Source organism: Eublepharis macularius, chromosome 1 (assembly GCF_028583425.1).
Source record: "Eublepharis macularius isolate TG4126 chromosome 1, MPM_Emac_v1.0, whole genome shotgun sequence".
In the NCBI taxonomy this organism is placed as follows: domain Eukaryota; kingdom Metazoa; phylum Chordata; class Lepidosauria; order Squamata; family Eublepharidae; genus Eublepharis; species Eublepharis macularius.
Window position 1 is genome coordinate 31,889,726 of NC_072790.1, and position 16,878 is coordinate 31,906,603.

The 16,878-nt window shown below is 41.2% G+C and overlaps 1 protein-coding gene across 1 annotated transcript in view; it reads left to right on the forward strand.

Moving 5' to 3' along the window:
- Positions 1-758: 758 nt before the first annotated feature.
- Positions 759-16,878, forward strand: part of IQCA1 (IQ motif containing with AAA domain 1) — a 125,440-nt gene continuing 109,320 nt past the window's right edge. The window contains exons 1-4 of the mRNA XM_054980748.1: positions 759-965; positions 9,313-9,640; positions 12,062-12,181; positions 13,890-14,081. Of these exons, the coding sequence (XP_054836723.1) occupies positions 955-965; positions 9,313-9,640; positions 12,062-12,181; positions 13,890-14,081 (651 nt within the window). The 5' untranslated portion in view covers positions 759-954. The remainder of the gene's footprint in view (positions 966-9,312; positions 9,641-12,061; positions 12,182-13,889; positions 14,082-16,878) is intronic.

Below are 16,878 nucleotides of genomic sequence, written 5' to 3' on the forward strand. Positions count from 1 at the left end.
ATGGAATTATACCATGCCAAGGTCCTTTCCCTCCCCAAACCCCACTTCCTCCAGGTTTCTCCAGGTTTCACCCCCCAGATCTCCAGGGATTTCCCAACTTGGAGCTGGCACCCTTATGAAAGCTAGCTACCATTCCCCAAGTTTCATCCTTGTAAACTGAAAGGCAGGGGGAAAAATGCCCACCCTAAGAAGGATGCTGCACTGAGAGCAGGAAAAGAGTTTCTACTCTTCCTCAACTACCCTGATTTTAAGAATTGTGAAGAGTCTTTATTGAAATAGCACACGTTTAGAGCTTGGGAGAGAGAAGGCGTGTAGAAAGAGCGGGTCAAATTTCTGGACACCTGTAAGGCCACGATGCTCACTTACTTGGGAGTAAGCCCACAAGAAGACAGAGTTGCCAACCTCCCGCTGGAGCCTGGAGCTCTCTCACAATTACAACGGATTTCCAGACTAGAGAGCTCAGCTGCCCTAGAGAAAATGGCTGCTTTGGAGAGTGGTGGACTGTATAGCGGTAGACCCCGCTGAGGTCCCCTCCTCCGCAGGCTCCACACCCCCCTTCCAGGAACTTCTCAAGCGAACAGCCCTGAGGGTGGCGTTGGCGGCTCCTCCTCGGCCTTTTCCCGTAGCAACCGCCCGGCAGGGGGAGAGCGAGGCCGCTTCAGGCCCGGCGTCCAGTTGCCAAGGAGCTGCTGAGGAGGCGCCGCCGCCGCCGCCGCCGCCGCCGCACGGAGCCGGCCTAGGCCCGGGAGAAGGGAGGAGGAGGCGGGCGCCCCCCGCCGCGACACCCCCGCCGCCCCACACGCCAGGCCCGCGGCGCTCCCGCCAGGCCGGCCGGCGGGGATTCGGACGCCGCGCCCGGCTCGAGGGAGGGGGCAGCGCGGTTCTCTTGCTCGCCTTTCGGGCCCCGCCGGCCCCGCCGGCCTCCCCTCAGGAAGCAGGAGCCGGGGCAGCGCCATGTCCCACACGTAAGTCGGCGGCTGAGGCCGAGGGTTGGCGGGAGAGAACCGAGAGCGAATCCGCCGCTGGGCCAAAGACAGCGCTGCGCTCCCTTTCGCTCCTGCACCGGCTCCGTTTTTCTTTCCCCGCTCCTCAAGGCAGCGCACAAGCGTCTCCCCTTGCCGCTTTCGCCTCACAACAACCCTGTAAGGTCGGCCAAGCCGGCCAGGTTCATGGCAGTGGGGGGACTCGAACCTCTCAAACCACGACCCCCGTCTAGCGCTACTTAGCATCTGTGTAGCCTTCAGAGCCCTCATCATTCTTTCTCCTTACCACAGTCCTTTTAGATCAAGATGGGTAGCCGCGTTTGTCTGTAGCACTGGAAAGGAGCAAGAGTCCAATAGCACCTGTAAGACTAACAAAATTAGTGCTAGGGTATGAGCTTTCTGTATTCGAAGAAGTGAGCTGTGGCTCAGGAAAGCTCATACCCTACCACTAATTTTGTTATTTATTTATTTTTGAGAGAGAAAATTTTATTTTATTAGTAAGATTAAAAGCCCAGTAAAAGGGGCAAAGAAATAAAAGAAAAAAAGTAAAGAAAAAAGAAAGATTAGAAATAACAAAAAAACAATAATACATTGTTCATTTTCCATATTTTTCTACACCTACCATATTTTAACAAACATTATACTTTTAGTTTTGATATCTCTGAAATTCACCTTTTTCAATACTTCCCCCCCCTTCTATTTATTTTTCCTAAATTTATCTTCTTAAAAATCAAATCCACAAATCAGAAGTTCATTTTTCCTTGTCTCACGCAGAAAGTCAATAAGGGGATTCCAATAAACCAAAAAAACAGACAATGTTTTATCTCTAATCAGAGCTGTAAGTTTAGTCATCTCCGCTAACGCCGTCATTTTCATAATCCAGGCCTTGATTGAAGGCAATACTGTACTTTTCCCTTTTTGCGCCTATAAAAGCCTAGCCGACGAGGTCATATATAGAAATAAAATACCATGTGGATTTTCCAGCTGTTTATCCATTGATCTCATAATTTTGTTAGTCTTATAGGTGATACTAGACTCATGCTCTTTTCCACTGCTACAGGCCTTTTAGGTAGTCCAGAGTCATGTGTTATGGACCATCAACCACTTTTTAAAGAAAAATTGGGAGTTTTATATCATGAAAAGAAAAAAAAACACAAAGATACATTTTTACAGTTCTGACTTATGAATTAACAACTTCCAAAAACATCCTATCATTAACAGCCTTGCTCAGATCTTGCAAACTGGAGGCCGTGGCTTTCTTTATTGAGTAAGGCCAACTCATCTAAGGTTTTCTTCTTCTCATACTCTTTTTCCTAACATTGTCTTTTCCAACGAGTCTTCTTGTGATATGAACAAAGTACAATAGCCTCAGTTTGGTCATTTTAGCTTCTAGGGAGAATTCAGGATTGATTTGATCTAGAACCCATTTAGATCAAATCAAATGCTTATCATTCTTTAATCTATATCCTTACCACAATCCTGTTAGGTAGGCCAGAATTGTATGCGTTGTGTGCTTTCTTTGCTTTGGACTTATGGCGACCCTATGAAATAAAAACCTCCCAAATGACCTACTATTTAACAGCCTTGATCAGGTTTTGCAAACTAAAGACTGTGGCTTCCTTTATTGACTCAATCCATTTTATTTCAGGTCATCTTCTTTTCCTACTGTATTCCACATTTCCTAGCATCGTTGTCTTTTCCATTGAGTCTTCTCATGATGTGATCAAACTACAATAGCCTCTGTTTAATCATTTTAGCTTCTAGGGAGGATTCAGGCTTGACTTGATCTACAACTCACTTAAACCAAATCCTTATCATTCTTTATTTTGTAACCTTACCACAATCCCATTAGGTAGGGCAGAATTGTTATCTCCTGACTGAGGTAGAATGGCTTGACTAAATTTGAACTGGTAATTTCTCTTGGGCACAGCTTCCTCTCTTAGCCAGGGTGCTATAAAACCTCAACCTATTTGTTGCTTTAACAATATAAAACCTACCAGTCTCTTAGCATATGAAATTGTATCAATTGGCATGTTTTTGGAATTTGAAAATTATAAATGCCAAATTATAAATGCCTTAGTTTCTACATGCTAAACTGCAAATTCATGCAGCACTAAAGCGAGATTCAACTGCAGCTGCGTCCTGTTCTGTCTTTGCACATTTCACTCGTTTCCAAAGATAAATTTTTATCCAGTGCTCCCCTAAACTATACATTTTTCCAATGGGATTTCTTTAAAGGCCGCAGACTTTCATGCTATATATTTTGAGTTAGTAAAACCTTGTCTTAAAAAGCATTTCAGTCATTTAAAATAAAAATTTCATAAACATCTCTTATCAGTGGTTCTCCAGATTTTCCAATCTTTCCATTTGAAAAAGGCCTTGGCAAAAAGCTCCCCTCTCTGATTTTTCTGAGTCTTCGCATCCCTCTACACAACAGCATCTTCAGAAGGTGAACAACCAAGTATCTTTCAGACCTGAGGTAGGATTAAAAGTTGCCCATGATGTGGGAGCAGAATAAATCATCCTGGTTCCTACACTAAGGGTTGCTTGCTTGATGGACTCCTTCATAAATCTGGTGTCGAAGGACCATAGATCACTTCTTCTGTTGCCATAGGTAGGTGAGGGGAGTGCAGATAGAATGTACTCACTGCAGTGGTTTTGGCAGCCATAACCAACTGTGCTATGAAAACGTTCTTAACAGCCTATTTTTAATTGACCATTTCTTATTGCATTTATTCTGTTCAAGGTATACGTTGTTTTGAAGAAAAAGTATAAATTATTATTTCCACAGACAAATGGATATATTAACTAGCATTTCGATCTTTTAAGTAGTTTTTCCAATCTGCTTCTAGCCTGAGGAGTGTTCTGAGAATTTTTTTCAAGGCTGCTTGATGTTTTATGTTACGGATTTTTTAAATGCACATTTATGCTTTGGGTTTTTACTGACTGGGTTTTTAATGGTTTGATTTTAAGTTTTTATGATTTTATCTTGTTTTATTTTGTGAGCCGCCTTGAGTAGGTCTCTGAAGACGCATCATATTAAAAAGTGTTTTTTTTAAAAAAAAATTAAGTAAACATATTGCTAAATGTAACTGTAGTCTATATAAGATGGACACAGTAAAATGATATAAATGTCAAATTATATAATGTAGGATATGTTAAGACTTTAAATGTTTATGTTGAAGACTAGAATTGGCTTAAATTTTAAAATTAGCTACAACTACCTGACAATATCTGAGTGAAATTATTAAGTCTGTAAAATTTAAGCAAAACCATTTGGCTCTTCATTGAATTACAACAGTAAAATCATTTGAAAGAACTGCAAAGGGGAAAAAACCGCGTAGGTCAATTTGCATTGGCTACCCCTTCTGAACAGGACAAAACTGACATGTACAGACATGTCAGAAGGACCTTCGACCCCTCTTTTGTGCCACCTACTAAGCAATTACCGGGAAGTGATCATTGTGCTAACTAACACATCATTAAATTCATAGGAAGCCTCAATCATAGGTCATTGAAATCGATGGAAAGCATCAAGTGTAATGAAATTGCAATCAAGATCTGGAAATGGAGTGTTAATGTCCTCTCTACATGCTGTTAGCATCTTTCTCTTTATTGGACTTTTGCATTCAAGGAAGAAAAAGAAAATGTTTTCACATTTGAGCCTGCAATGTTTATCTTTTTATAAAAGATAAGGAGACTCTGAATAATACGGAAGGTTTTGTTATGGAAGTCTTCTTTGGAAACATAATCCATTTAAACACAATTTTATTGAATTATATTTGCATACCGACATTTACTTTAACTCTCTCTCTTTTGCAATGCATATTTCCCTTTTGGACATTATGTTTTCATTCATTCTCTTTCCTAACTAAATTTTATAGTTACAGGAATTTTCCTGCTACCAATAACTCAGGTGTAGTCAGAGTAGACTTTTATAGTGAAGCTAGAATGGGTTTTATTCAGTTTTATACTACTGGATATATCTATAATACTCATTCAATTTTATCTTTATTGTAATTTAAACTTATAGCAGCTATCACTGCGGAGAATATTCTTAGAAAATAATATTAACTTTGTCCCTCTGATATCTTTATCCCACTGACTTGTAACTGAATGTCATGGTTAGAGCGCTAGACTAAGATCAAAGTCCTAGCTTTGAATCTGCACCTTGCCTAACCTACCTCACAGGGTTGTTGTGAGGATAAAATAGAGGAGAGGAGAATGATATAAGTTGCATTGGGCCTCCATTGGGAAGAAGGGAGGAATATAAATGAAGTAAATAAATCCTTTTTCTCATACATTTAAACTTTTGTTTAGAAAGCAATTTAATTTTTTTAAAATTCAACCCTAGTCAGCTCTGGATAAAAATACAGAGTTTGATGTTACAATTATAGGAGGAATATGGGGATGCCTTTATTTTGTCAGAGCCAAGGGATTTTTTCCAAACAACTGAAACCTGTCCTTAAATTTGTTGTTTAAATTTGTCGTTTAAATGTCCAGGTCATAGATTAGTTTGTCTTATTTTCATTTGATTTGGTTTGGTTTTTATACTGCTGCTCTTCGGTTAAGAACTCGAAGCGGTTTACATCATTAATCAATTCATGTCAGTAAAAATCAACAAAACGTAATACAAATCCAGTAAAATCCAGCAAAACATATGGCATAATACAAAATACATAAAACCACGCTAATCCCAGCCTTAGATTAGAACTTTATATGAAGCTGTTAATATCAATCATCCCCCCCACACACACACCTTTTTAATTTTTATTTTATTTTCACCTGGTTTTGAAGGTTCATTTAGTTACAACTGGATTCAAATGTAATATAAGGTAAATAGAATGAGGTGGATATATATAAAGACCAGGAACATATTGAAGATTTTTCTTTAAGTTATGTTACATTTCCAGGAGGGATGCCAATTTAAATAGATTTCCAGCCATTAGAAATGATAAGTAGTTGGCTGTGGTTATTAATGTATTTATAAAATTTGTATCCTGATTCTGCAGACTACTCAAAGCAGTTCTCAACTCAAACAATAAAGCAGAACCAGGCTGATAACAATAAAAATAATAAAAAACAAGTTGTATCAATAAGAAGAAATAAAAACAAAATAAATAAAAACATGCTGAGGTATGAAAACACATAAAATGATGTTGATGTTGATAAAGCAGTCCTCAGGCTAGGACCATAAAACATCAGAAAAGATAGAACTCCTTAGTTAAAAAACCTGGGTAAAGAGAAATATCCTGGTCTGGCACCTAAAGCAGAGTAAAGGTAGACGCGCCAGGTGAGCTTCAAGGAGGAGGGCGTTTCAAAGGCAAAGCACCTCCACTAAAAACAGTCTAGTCTCAGGTCACCACCCTCCTTGCCTTTGCGGGCCTGGGCATAGAGACCAGGGCTTCAGAAGAGGGCCTCAAGTGGTGGAACGGACAGGATGGGAGGAGGAAGCGGTCCTTCAAGTAGGCAGGCCACAAGTTTTCTTAGGGCTGTATAGATAAGAACCAGCACTTTGAACTGCGCCCAGAATCAGATAGCCAATGATCAGTAGTATTCTACCTGCCATTCAGAGATTCCCCTTTCTGGACCTCATCTAGATATAACAAAGTAGCCCCAAATTATATATAAAATGTCACTTCTCCTACAATAGTTCCCATGTTCTTTATCCTGTGAAAGTTAATGACTTTTGTATTTCAGTGGGGATATCCTCATCAGCAACTTTCTCTTTCCCGAGAGAAAGGGATGTACCTTCTGCATCTTTCTGGATTTTCTGTTGTACTGAAACATGGTGTCCATTTTATATCTCAGAAATAGAAACTAGGTGAAAATAGAAACAGACACCAGGCCATTAAAAATTTACACAAATTCAGAGGATGAATAAATGCACTTCACTCGTGTGCCTCCAAAATGGGTTTCCAAAGCCCACTCTTTTGTCTCCATTCTTATTCTTTCAATATCAGACTGGCCATAACGTGCACTACAGATTCATTAGGAATCTCTATAAATTTTGATACTTGGTTTCAATTGCGATGCTTGTGAGTTTGACCACAATGAAACAGCTTCTTTGCATAGGACACCCGATCATAAATGAAGCACTTAAATGAAGACATAGTGTCTTCATAAGAATGCCATTATACTTCTTGGAACACACCAGACACCTTGGAGAAAACAGAAGCTGCTGAAGGAGAAATTATGTAGGAATGTTAATTAATATTCAAACATCACTTGGGGCCAGTATGGTGTAGTGGTTAAGAGCGCGGGACTCTAATCTGGAGAGCTGGGTTTGGTTCCCCACTCCTCCACTTGAAGCCAGCTGGGTGACCTGGGGTCAGTCACAGCTCTCTTAGAGCTCTCTCAGCCCCACCCACCTCACAGGGTGTTTTGTTATGGGGATAATAATAACATACTTTGTAAAACCTCTCTGAGTGGGCACTAAGTTGTCCTGAAAGGCGATAGATAAATCCAGTGTTGTTGTTGTTGTTATTGTTAAGGGACATTTATTAACAAAATATTCTGAGAAAGTTTTGTCTGAATGAGGGATGAGCAACTACTGTATTTATTAGAATATTTGTTTCTGTTAAAAATGAACACGAAAGAAATATTACCATTATAAAACTCATACAGAACAGTTAAAATAGATAGCCATTAAAAACTTACAAATTCAAGGGATAGATTTAATTTTAAAAGACTCTCTGGAATAATTCCAGATGGGTAGCCATGTTGGCCTATCATAACAAAACAAGTCCAATGGCACTTTAAAACCTAACATGTATTCCATGAACTTTCATGAGTCAGAGTTTACTTCTTAAGATTCAGTGGAAAGAAAACGTCATATTTTCCTCATTTATTCAGAAAATTAGAGAAATGGAGGGGGAAGGGGTTAAGCAAAAAGAAGCCTGGTGTCATAAATCAGGTGTGCTTCTCAATGTCAGGAACTTGAAGGGCTTAAGTGGTTATGCATAATGAATGAATGAATGAATGAATGAATGAATGAATGAATGAATGAATGAGAGGTTGGAGACCCCAGCCCCCCCCCCCCTCTCTCTCTCTCTCTCTCTCGCAGTGAAGAAAAAAGTGCAATAAAGTAGGGTAAATAACAAACTAATTGGGGAAGAAGCAGTCTGAAGCATGAGGGAAGTAACTGATATCACTAAAGGTTTATGGTATGATACTATATGCCAAGAATATTCTATTAATATGTTTTCTAAAAAGTGGGTTATGTTAGATCACTAGAAATAATGAGTGAGGAAACTCAAGTTTTGGTTTAAGCCAGGATGAGAGAACATATTTAATTTCCCGATGAGCTCTAATTCAGCACTTCCAGAATAAAAAGTTTTCTGCTGACATGAGAAGGCATCTAGAGAATGAGACATGATGGCGGAGTGGCGGGGGCAGGAATGACTGCCAACAAGGTGGTTCTGCAGTAAGAGTTCCTCTGCCAATCTTAGAATATGAGCCAAGAAGTGCAGGTGGGGGGGGGGGGGTCCTTGATTTTATTATGGAATTTTGTTTTACCATAAGTTTAATTTATTGTTAGCTTCTTTGAACAAATTTGGAAAGGAGAATATAATTTATAAGCAAACACAGCTAAAATAAATTAACGCTATGTTTTGTGCAAAAAAGAGGATCTCTAATGTAGTAGAGAGCACATAGAGCTAGTGATCTCTTCAAGGTTCTACTGGCAGTCCAGTTCTTTGCCGGAGGAAAAAAAACGACCTGGCCGGCTTATGTGCCTTTAATGGCAGTCTGGTTTGCTGAAATCAGCGGATGATGGTTTTCCCTGCCTGAATACAAGCTCTTGCCAGTTCAAGCTGTTGTTAAGGGCAGAGGAACTGGGAATGATAGAAAAGTGACAATCTTGATATATGTAACACATTTTGTGGCAATTATTTTGAGATGCCATAGTAATCTAGTACTTGAAATAATTGTTTCTGTTAAAATATGGGACTTTATTACTATTTTAATTGTAACAATTGTACATTCATTTTGTTCAAATATCAGTACAGGCTGATTTTTTTCCCACGAAGAGATTACATACCCCTGTACAATGTTCTCAGAAAATTTTCAAGTTTAATTCCTCACGCTGCATAGCTGAATTCTTCTGCAAGTGACTTTCAGAGTAAGGGTAACCAAACAAGAAGCAAATTCTACACCATTTTAATCTTTTCTTGTAGAACTGAGTTTTAAAAAGAATATTTTAAAAAAATAGTTGTGAGAAATACATTATTTAAGAACTGTAGGCATACAAACCAGGTCATAGTTACATGTTATTTAGCGTTCCCTTTCTCTGTGTGTTTTAAGGTGTTACTATTTTTCTCCCAATTAGCACTTACAATAAAATATGGGCAGAAGCCCAGCTGTCCCTCAATGGCCTGCTGCAGAGGGAGATGGAAGAGAAGTCCCAAAGGCCCACGAAAGACCGCCTTCTCGTGTTTCAGATGCTGGGCACCTTCTACATCAAGTATGTGCAAATATTCCGCAATTTGGAAGCTGCTTACGACCAAATTGTTCACCCTCAGAAGCGCTTAATTATTCGGCAAATGCTGGACGGAGTAATGGGCCGTATTCTGGAGCTGAAGAATGAAATGGTAGAGCTGGAGTATTCGGAATTTCATTATTTTGATGACATCTTACAGGATCTCAAGCTGTCCCCTGTAAGTATATTTTCAACATTTATTTTTTCATTCTGCAGAGACAATCCTTGTTTTCTGCTCCAGCTCCTAGCGCCAAGTCTGTAAATGCCAAGGCCTAGCAATGCCCCTCTGATCCCATATGGAACCACAGCCACTGGCAGCAGAGCCATCAGCAGCGGTGGAATAACATACCATGCATGCTCGGAGGTGTCCACTACTGGTATGGCTGAATGACTTGTCTGGCAGTTGGTGGAAGGGGAAGAAGGAGATGATTTCATTCCACTCCCTCTCCTCATTGCAGTGGTTCACGTGGATTCTGCATCCAGTCTTACATTTCATTTATAAATTATACAATCCTTCCCATGTACTATCACCTTTCCACCTGTATCCCTTCACCTTTTCTATATAGCCCAAGGCAGCTTACCAATGAGGTGACGTGGTTAAAACGTTGGACTAGGATCTGGATATCCCAGTTTTCAATCCCCACTCTGCCATGGAAGCTCGGAGGGACACACACTCTCAGCTTAACCTACCTTTCAGGGTTGTTGCGAGGATAAAGTGGAGACAGAGAATGTTGTAAGCCCATTGGGGGGGAAAGTAGAGTATAAATGAAGTAAATAAGTATATAAAAACAGGAAGTGGTTTGGATTTTTTTCCCATTTAAAGTGGAGCTTTGGATGACGTCCTTTTAGGGATCTGATGGGCAACTAAAGTGAATGCTTTTTCCCTTTGGGGATTTTGGACTTTGCCATAGTGGTGACTGCAGCATTAAAGAGGGAAAGCTTTGGTTCTTCCTCATTGTAATCAAGATGATATAGCTTGCTTATCTGCCCCAAGGAAGGTTGATCCGTAGAAAAGAGGGAGGTTAGGAACCAGTTAGAACTGCAATGTACTTTTACATTTAGGCTTCTAAGAAAATACCCACAAAATCAGGGAGCTGGACAAATAGAAGATAGCATTTTTAACCAAAAGTTATGGTATAGGTAGTGGGAGAAACACAGCTGCTCCTTTTTCCAAGGAAAAGTTAGGGGGTCCTTAATGAAAGCTGTAAGTCCGCACCCCTAGCCCCACACATTCCAAGCACATTTACTAGATGTAGTATTCCAAAAGATAGGGGGCTTTTGACCCTTCAGTCTACTTCCCTCTGGTACTTTGAGCAGTGCCTTTTCCCTTCACTGAGGGCCGATTTTCTCAGCCCTTTATTTGGAAACCTCACCGGTGCGTTTTAGTATCCACGTATTTATATAAGTGTATTTTTCAGACCCTTGCAGCCAATGGCATGCAAAAAGCTGATCCATTCTACAGCAGGAGTACATCACAGATAGACTCAGAGCCAAGCTACAAGTGACGCCTGACACAGGTTGGACACTTGTCAGCTTCCCTCAAGTTTTGATGGGAAATGTAGGCGTCCTGGCTTTACAGCTTGGGTCTCCATTACAGCTGCAAGACCAGGATGCCTACATTTCCCATCAAAACTTGAGGGAAGCTGACAAGTGTCCAACCTGTGTCAGGCGTCACTTGTAGCTTAGCTCTCAAAACCATTACGGCTGTGTGTAGGGAGAAGGTTGGGGAGGCTGAGCATGTTACCCCGTGTGTTTACTTAGTAAACACACAAAAACTGAGTTTGAAGCTGACCCTTCTCCAGTAAGCCTCAAACTTCTAGCTTCATGTTCTCACCTTCATTTTTTCAGACAGCTCTACATGCTACATTTTTTCAGACACCTCTACATCAGGAAATGTAAGCAAGTTTTCCTTTAAGAAAACTGTTTGCTATAAATTCAAAATCCAAAAGGTAGCGTGTTCACACTTAGCACACAGAGCTCACCCCCTGAACTTCCAGACTTCTGTTTTGAATGCCTCAGATCCCAAAACTAAATTGAATGATCAGGTATAAAAGAAAACGGCATGCATTTCCCCTTTGGAAAGTTCTCCATGGTATCCAGTCTCCTCATACACAGAATGCGTAAGGTCCCAATCTATGCACATACATGTGTTCAGTGAGTGGCTGATCCCTGAAGATTCTGCAGCATGTACAGACAGACGGGTGGAGAACACCAGTGCTAATGCCCCTAAGAGAATGGATTGGTTATTTGCATATTTTTATTTATTACTTTGTAATAATTAAACTATGTGAAATGTATCTTGTTGATTTTTATTTTGTTTCCCAGGAAAAGTTTTGTATCAGTAGCAGCCCTGTGCTAGTAACAAAAGTAACTTAAGTTATCTCTTCACTGGGACTGTAGTTATCCAGGGGTTTTATTTGGATGCAATAAGTGATGGTCTAGACCATGCAATTGCAGAATGGTAGCTCGGCTACTGTTAGGGACATCATACATTCACACTCCCAGAATTGTATCTTCAGCACTTTTCACTGCTCTGTAGAGCTAAGGTGTTAAATTAATGGCCAGCGTGGCTTACAGAAGTCTCCGTTTTCTTCAAAAGGATAGCATTGACATCCCCATCCCAAGGTATTTTATTAAGGAGAAACTGAAGGCGCTGAAAGAGAGAGAGAGAATCCTTGCTCAGATGTTGCTTGATGCTGGCTTGTACGATGATGAACCTGTGAGTATCATCTGTTTCTATCTCCATATATAACACAATCACAATCTGCATAAATCCAGGGGGCAACCCAGATACTGAGCTGCCCAGTAAGGCCAGTATCGGGTTTACCTTTCCCACCTGTGGCGCTCTGTCTGCATCTCAGCTTTGCACAACATTCCTTGCATCGTTGTGCGTTGCTGCAAATATTCCCAATGGACAGTGAAGTGATATTTCTTGCTGTTTCTTGAGTTGATAGGAGCAGTGCAGAATTACTGTGACAAGTCGGCTGTTCATGTTCCTGAACTACAGGACTCTCTGCAGCTCCCGCTCTGTTTCTCCTCTCCCCCCCCCCTGCACCTCAGCACTCTACCTTCCCTTGCATTGCTACCACAGACCCCTTGGTGCTTCCATCTCTATTACCCACCTAGTAGGACCGAGTCATACCTGACTGTTTGCTCCCAGAAAGCAGGTCTCTCTGCAGCCTTTTTGTCCCTAAATTATATAGCATGCTCTCTTACCTCTGCAGCACAGACCTCTCAGAATATCCATCTCTTTTTCATTTAATTTTTATATTCCAAAATGTTATGAGTATACATCCATATATTATCTTTTACAGTTTGTGCATTATGAATAACAGCAATAACAAATTACGAAACCTCTAAACCTCTGCACAGTACTTGATTATTGTAACACCTATTTCATACACTGTCAGTTCATGCCACGTATTTAAATTCAGTTAATGTTTTAAGGGAAAAAATTGCAGTGTTAAATATGGACATACTTATGGAAGGTTGTCCTATCAGTGGCTTCTTGCTATAGTGATTAAAGGGAACTTCCATAATCAGAGGCAGCAAACCTCTAAAAGTAGCATCAGGAAAAGACCCTGGCCTCTCTGCCCTGGTTGTTGGGGTCTCCAGGGCAACTGGTTTGGCTGCTCTTTGAAACCGATGGCTGGACTAGATGGACCAGGCGTGTGATCCAGGAGGGCTCTACATACGTTTTAATGTCAAAATTTAAATGTAATTTCTCCCCCTCAAAATTCATAAAAAAAGTTTACAGCTGCCTGAGAAATAAGCTTGAGTAATATAGCCGTCTCTCAAGCTGACTCATTTGGTTAGTTTAGATAGGTTTACTATCTCCCAGACTTTTAAAATCCCAGATTCAGTATTCCGGCCTTCTTCCTTTTCCCCCCAGTTCTATGTTAGTAACATTTTGCTCACTGCATGTCCCTTCTCTTACTGCCTTCCTCTTTCTCACAAATTCTTCTGACTCTGTCTCTCAATTCTTTCCTTCCTCTAATCTCTGCTCCTCTGACTTCAGTGGCAACAGCAACACAAGGTTTTCATTCTCCTAACAAGTTACACACAAGAGGCATTCACCAGTGGGCCACAGCTGGCTACAACCGGCTGGAAAAGCTGATGCAAATGCAACCACACACATCTGAATCCGTAGAGAGGAAGAACAGTGTGGTTCCAGTGACACAGGTGTTTTTCCAATTCCCACATTTACCTTTGATGGGCTTTTACTGCGTCTTAGATGCTGCCACAAAAAGGAGAGGGACAGACCTGGAGTATGCGTATTTGGCATTCTTTCAGTGAAGTAGTCAGGAGGGAGGTCATAATTGGCACGTGGGCTTTATACAGTGCAGGCTTGGTCTCAAGAAGAAACCACTCTTGCCTGTGCTCTAAACATGTCTATTTTTATCCTTTGCTTCAACTTTATGTAATAGAAGAAAAGCGTGAAGGCCATGGTCATGGAAGAAGCTGTTAGACTAATCCAAATAGCTGAGCGGGCCCGACAGGGCCGGCTCAGGGCTACATTCATGAAACAAATCTACCTTGAAGAAAAGAGAGAGAGGCTAGCAAGACTTCATGGTGTGAAAGGCCCAAACCCAGATGCCAGTGCTGTTTGCATTCAAAAGGTAAATCACTTTTATCAAAGTATTCATCCAGTTTTTCTCAGTAATAGAACTTGTTGACTATGGGGAATGATCAGTTATCGAAATCTATGATAGGGGGACTCCTGTTCTTCCCCCCTCCCCCTTTGCCTTCTGAACACGCTAAAGAACTTTGGCAAAAACTTGGGAGTTTTCCAGGCCAAGAAAAAGAAGAAAGCCAAGAAAGCACAAAAGGCGGACCTGGGGGAGCGCCCTTACAGCATTCTGCTACTAGCCCTGTGCTGTCACTCCACACTTCCCCAGCAGAACTTCCAATGAGAAAAGGAAGAGTGGCAGTGAGGAGGGCTGCTGACGGAGGCAGTCTTGTCCTTAAGCTCCCGCCAGCAGCGAAGGCACCCAGATATGCTTAGAAGCATCCTTTGCCACTTGGAATTCCTTGTGGTTCAACCTATTAATTGTGGAGAAACTGAAAATTGCAGTTGTCAGATTTCTTCAGTGTCAGTGGGTTGGAACCTTTGCATCGCATTGTAAAGGGAACTTTGGGAGGGCAGTGTGTTGCCAGAGAATCTCTAGGGAGGTTTAGTGCCAAGACAGCCCCATTAAACCTGAAGTATGGATGGAGGCTTAGGCCCAATCCGTGATGAGACGGGGGAGGGGTACTCTGAAGTTTGCCATTCAAACTCCTAATTTTGAGGCTTGTTGCCATCACTCACTTGCATGGTTCTTTGATAAAATAAAATTTTGGAACCTTGGTTTATGCCAAGTTGAGGCTAGAAATATTTCTGCTGTACTTTGGGGAATAACTCTGAATTGACAAGCGGGTTCCAGCCAATTGTCAAATGTACCCGGTGTCTGGAAAGCGTGTGAATGCCACGCTGAAAGAGTGTATAGAAAGGGCAAGGCAAGGCTATCCACGTTTGTGTCTTCAAATACAACTTCAACAATAATCTGGCACGGGATATTTTTAATGAAAGCTCTGGTGCTTTGATGAAGGAGATATTCATGCAGAAAGCTTGCCAGGAGATAGTAGGTGCTGAAGTACATAGGATAATCATGTAGCAGAAAGCACAAGTGGCAGTGTAGGGAGTGGTAGCAAAAACGATGGTTTGGATTCAGCACAGAGACCGAAACACAAGCAGAAGACCATGGTAGCTGCTTAGGCCAAGTCAAAACATTTTATCCCATTAGCATTTCCACTTGTGCAAGATTTTGTACAGCCAATCTCTGGGCACTATTATATTTAGGAAGTAAAGCTCTAGATGTCGTGCAAGATCTTGTTCAAGTGGAACTGTGTGAATTCTATTTATGTTTCCTCTTGTGTGTTGCTGGACCCAAGCCACTATGTTCAAGAAGTGCTACGGTTGTATCCGGAAATCCCAATAGTTATAAGAACTTATTTAAAATATTGGCATGTATCTTACCATGCTGTTCCTCCAACGGAATAGTGTGTCCATTTGTAGAAGTGCTGGTGGTGATTTCCACTGATTTCTCCCACTGCAGATGCCTACTTTGCTCTCTGTGCTGTTCCTGTCCACTGACTCCCCCCCCCCCCCCGCCCTAGGAGTAATATTTCAGGGGACTCAGTGGCCTGCAGCAGGAGGGGAAGCAGGAAAGTCTCATTCCCCAAAGTCCACAGATGGTTGAATAGACGGACACCAGCATTGTTCTATCTATGCTCCAACAGTTGCTGATACAGGATTCCGAGAGAGATTATAATGTTTAAAAGACCCCAAAGATAAACATATGTGGAATAGGCTCAGAGAAAGATTCTAAGGATTAAATGATCAAATAAAGGATCAAAGTGTGAGGAGGTACGCTGAGGATAGACCTGTTGACCCTTTTCAAATATTTGCAAGGATTATTGTTAGGATGAAGATGAACAGTGGTTCACAAACAGTTCCAAGGAATGGCCTGAGCAATGATCTTGCAGGAAGAGAAACTTAAAGTCTTCCTGTTCCAGAGACAAGTAGCTGCTGGCCAGGCTCTTGTCAGAAGAGTCCTGTTAGAGTCTTTCTACACAAGACATCTTAGAGTCTCTCTAAACAAGAAAAATTACACAACGACACTCAAGTGCAATGTTTGCCGGGAAGTTGAGTTCTAAAGACAGATCAGAAGGCTTTGTCAATTTCCCTCTCTGCAGAGCCTCTCAAAGAGCCTGCCAATAACACTCCTCATGGGGTTTGTTTATTTCCTCTTTGGCTCCCTGAAGGCTCTGTCAGTTTCACCTCCCCTTCTGGGAAATTTGACAAAGCCTTCCGATCTGTCTTAAGAAGTCAGCTTCCTGGCCAACATTTTGCTTCCCTTCACTTGAGCGTTCTCGTGTAATTCATCTCATTTAGAGAGGCTCTAACACAGGGATACTCAAGTGAAAGATCTTACACTTGTTCTCCCATTGTAGATACACTTGCACTGCTAGGGAGGCAGGACACTTGAATATAAGACCACACCAAGTCACTTGAGCATCCCTGTGTAAGATATCTTTAGGAAATGTTAATACATGATTTAGGAAATGTTAATACATTTCTCTTTAAAAAATTCTAACTTATCAAGTTACAGAGAATGTGTGATGGGAAAAATAGCTAGCAGGGCTGGCAAGGTCAATCATGAACTCTTCTCATACAGAATTGGACTGAATGATCAAATACATGATCAAATGCAAATTTGTTTGTATGTGAAAAGATCACTGTGGGTTGACAGGCTGAAGGATTTCCTTCTGATAATCTAGTTCTTATAAATTCATTGTAGAACCTAAGGCTGGTATGTTCATTTGAGAGAAAATGAAGTTTCAGTGCACTGTAGAGCATCCATATACATTGTGCTA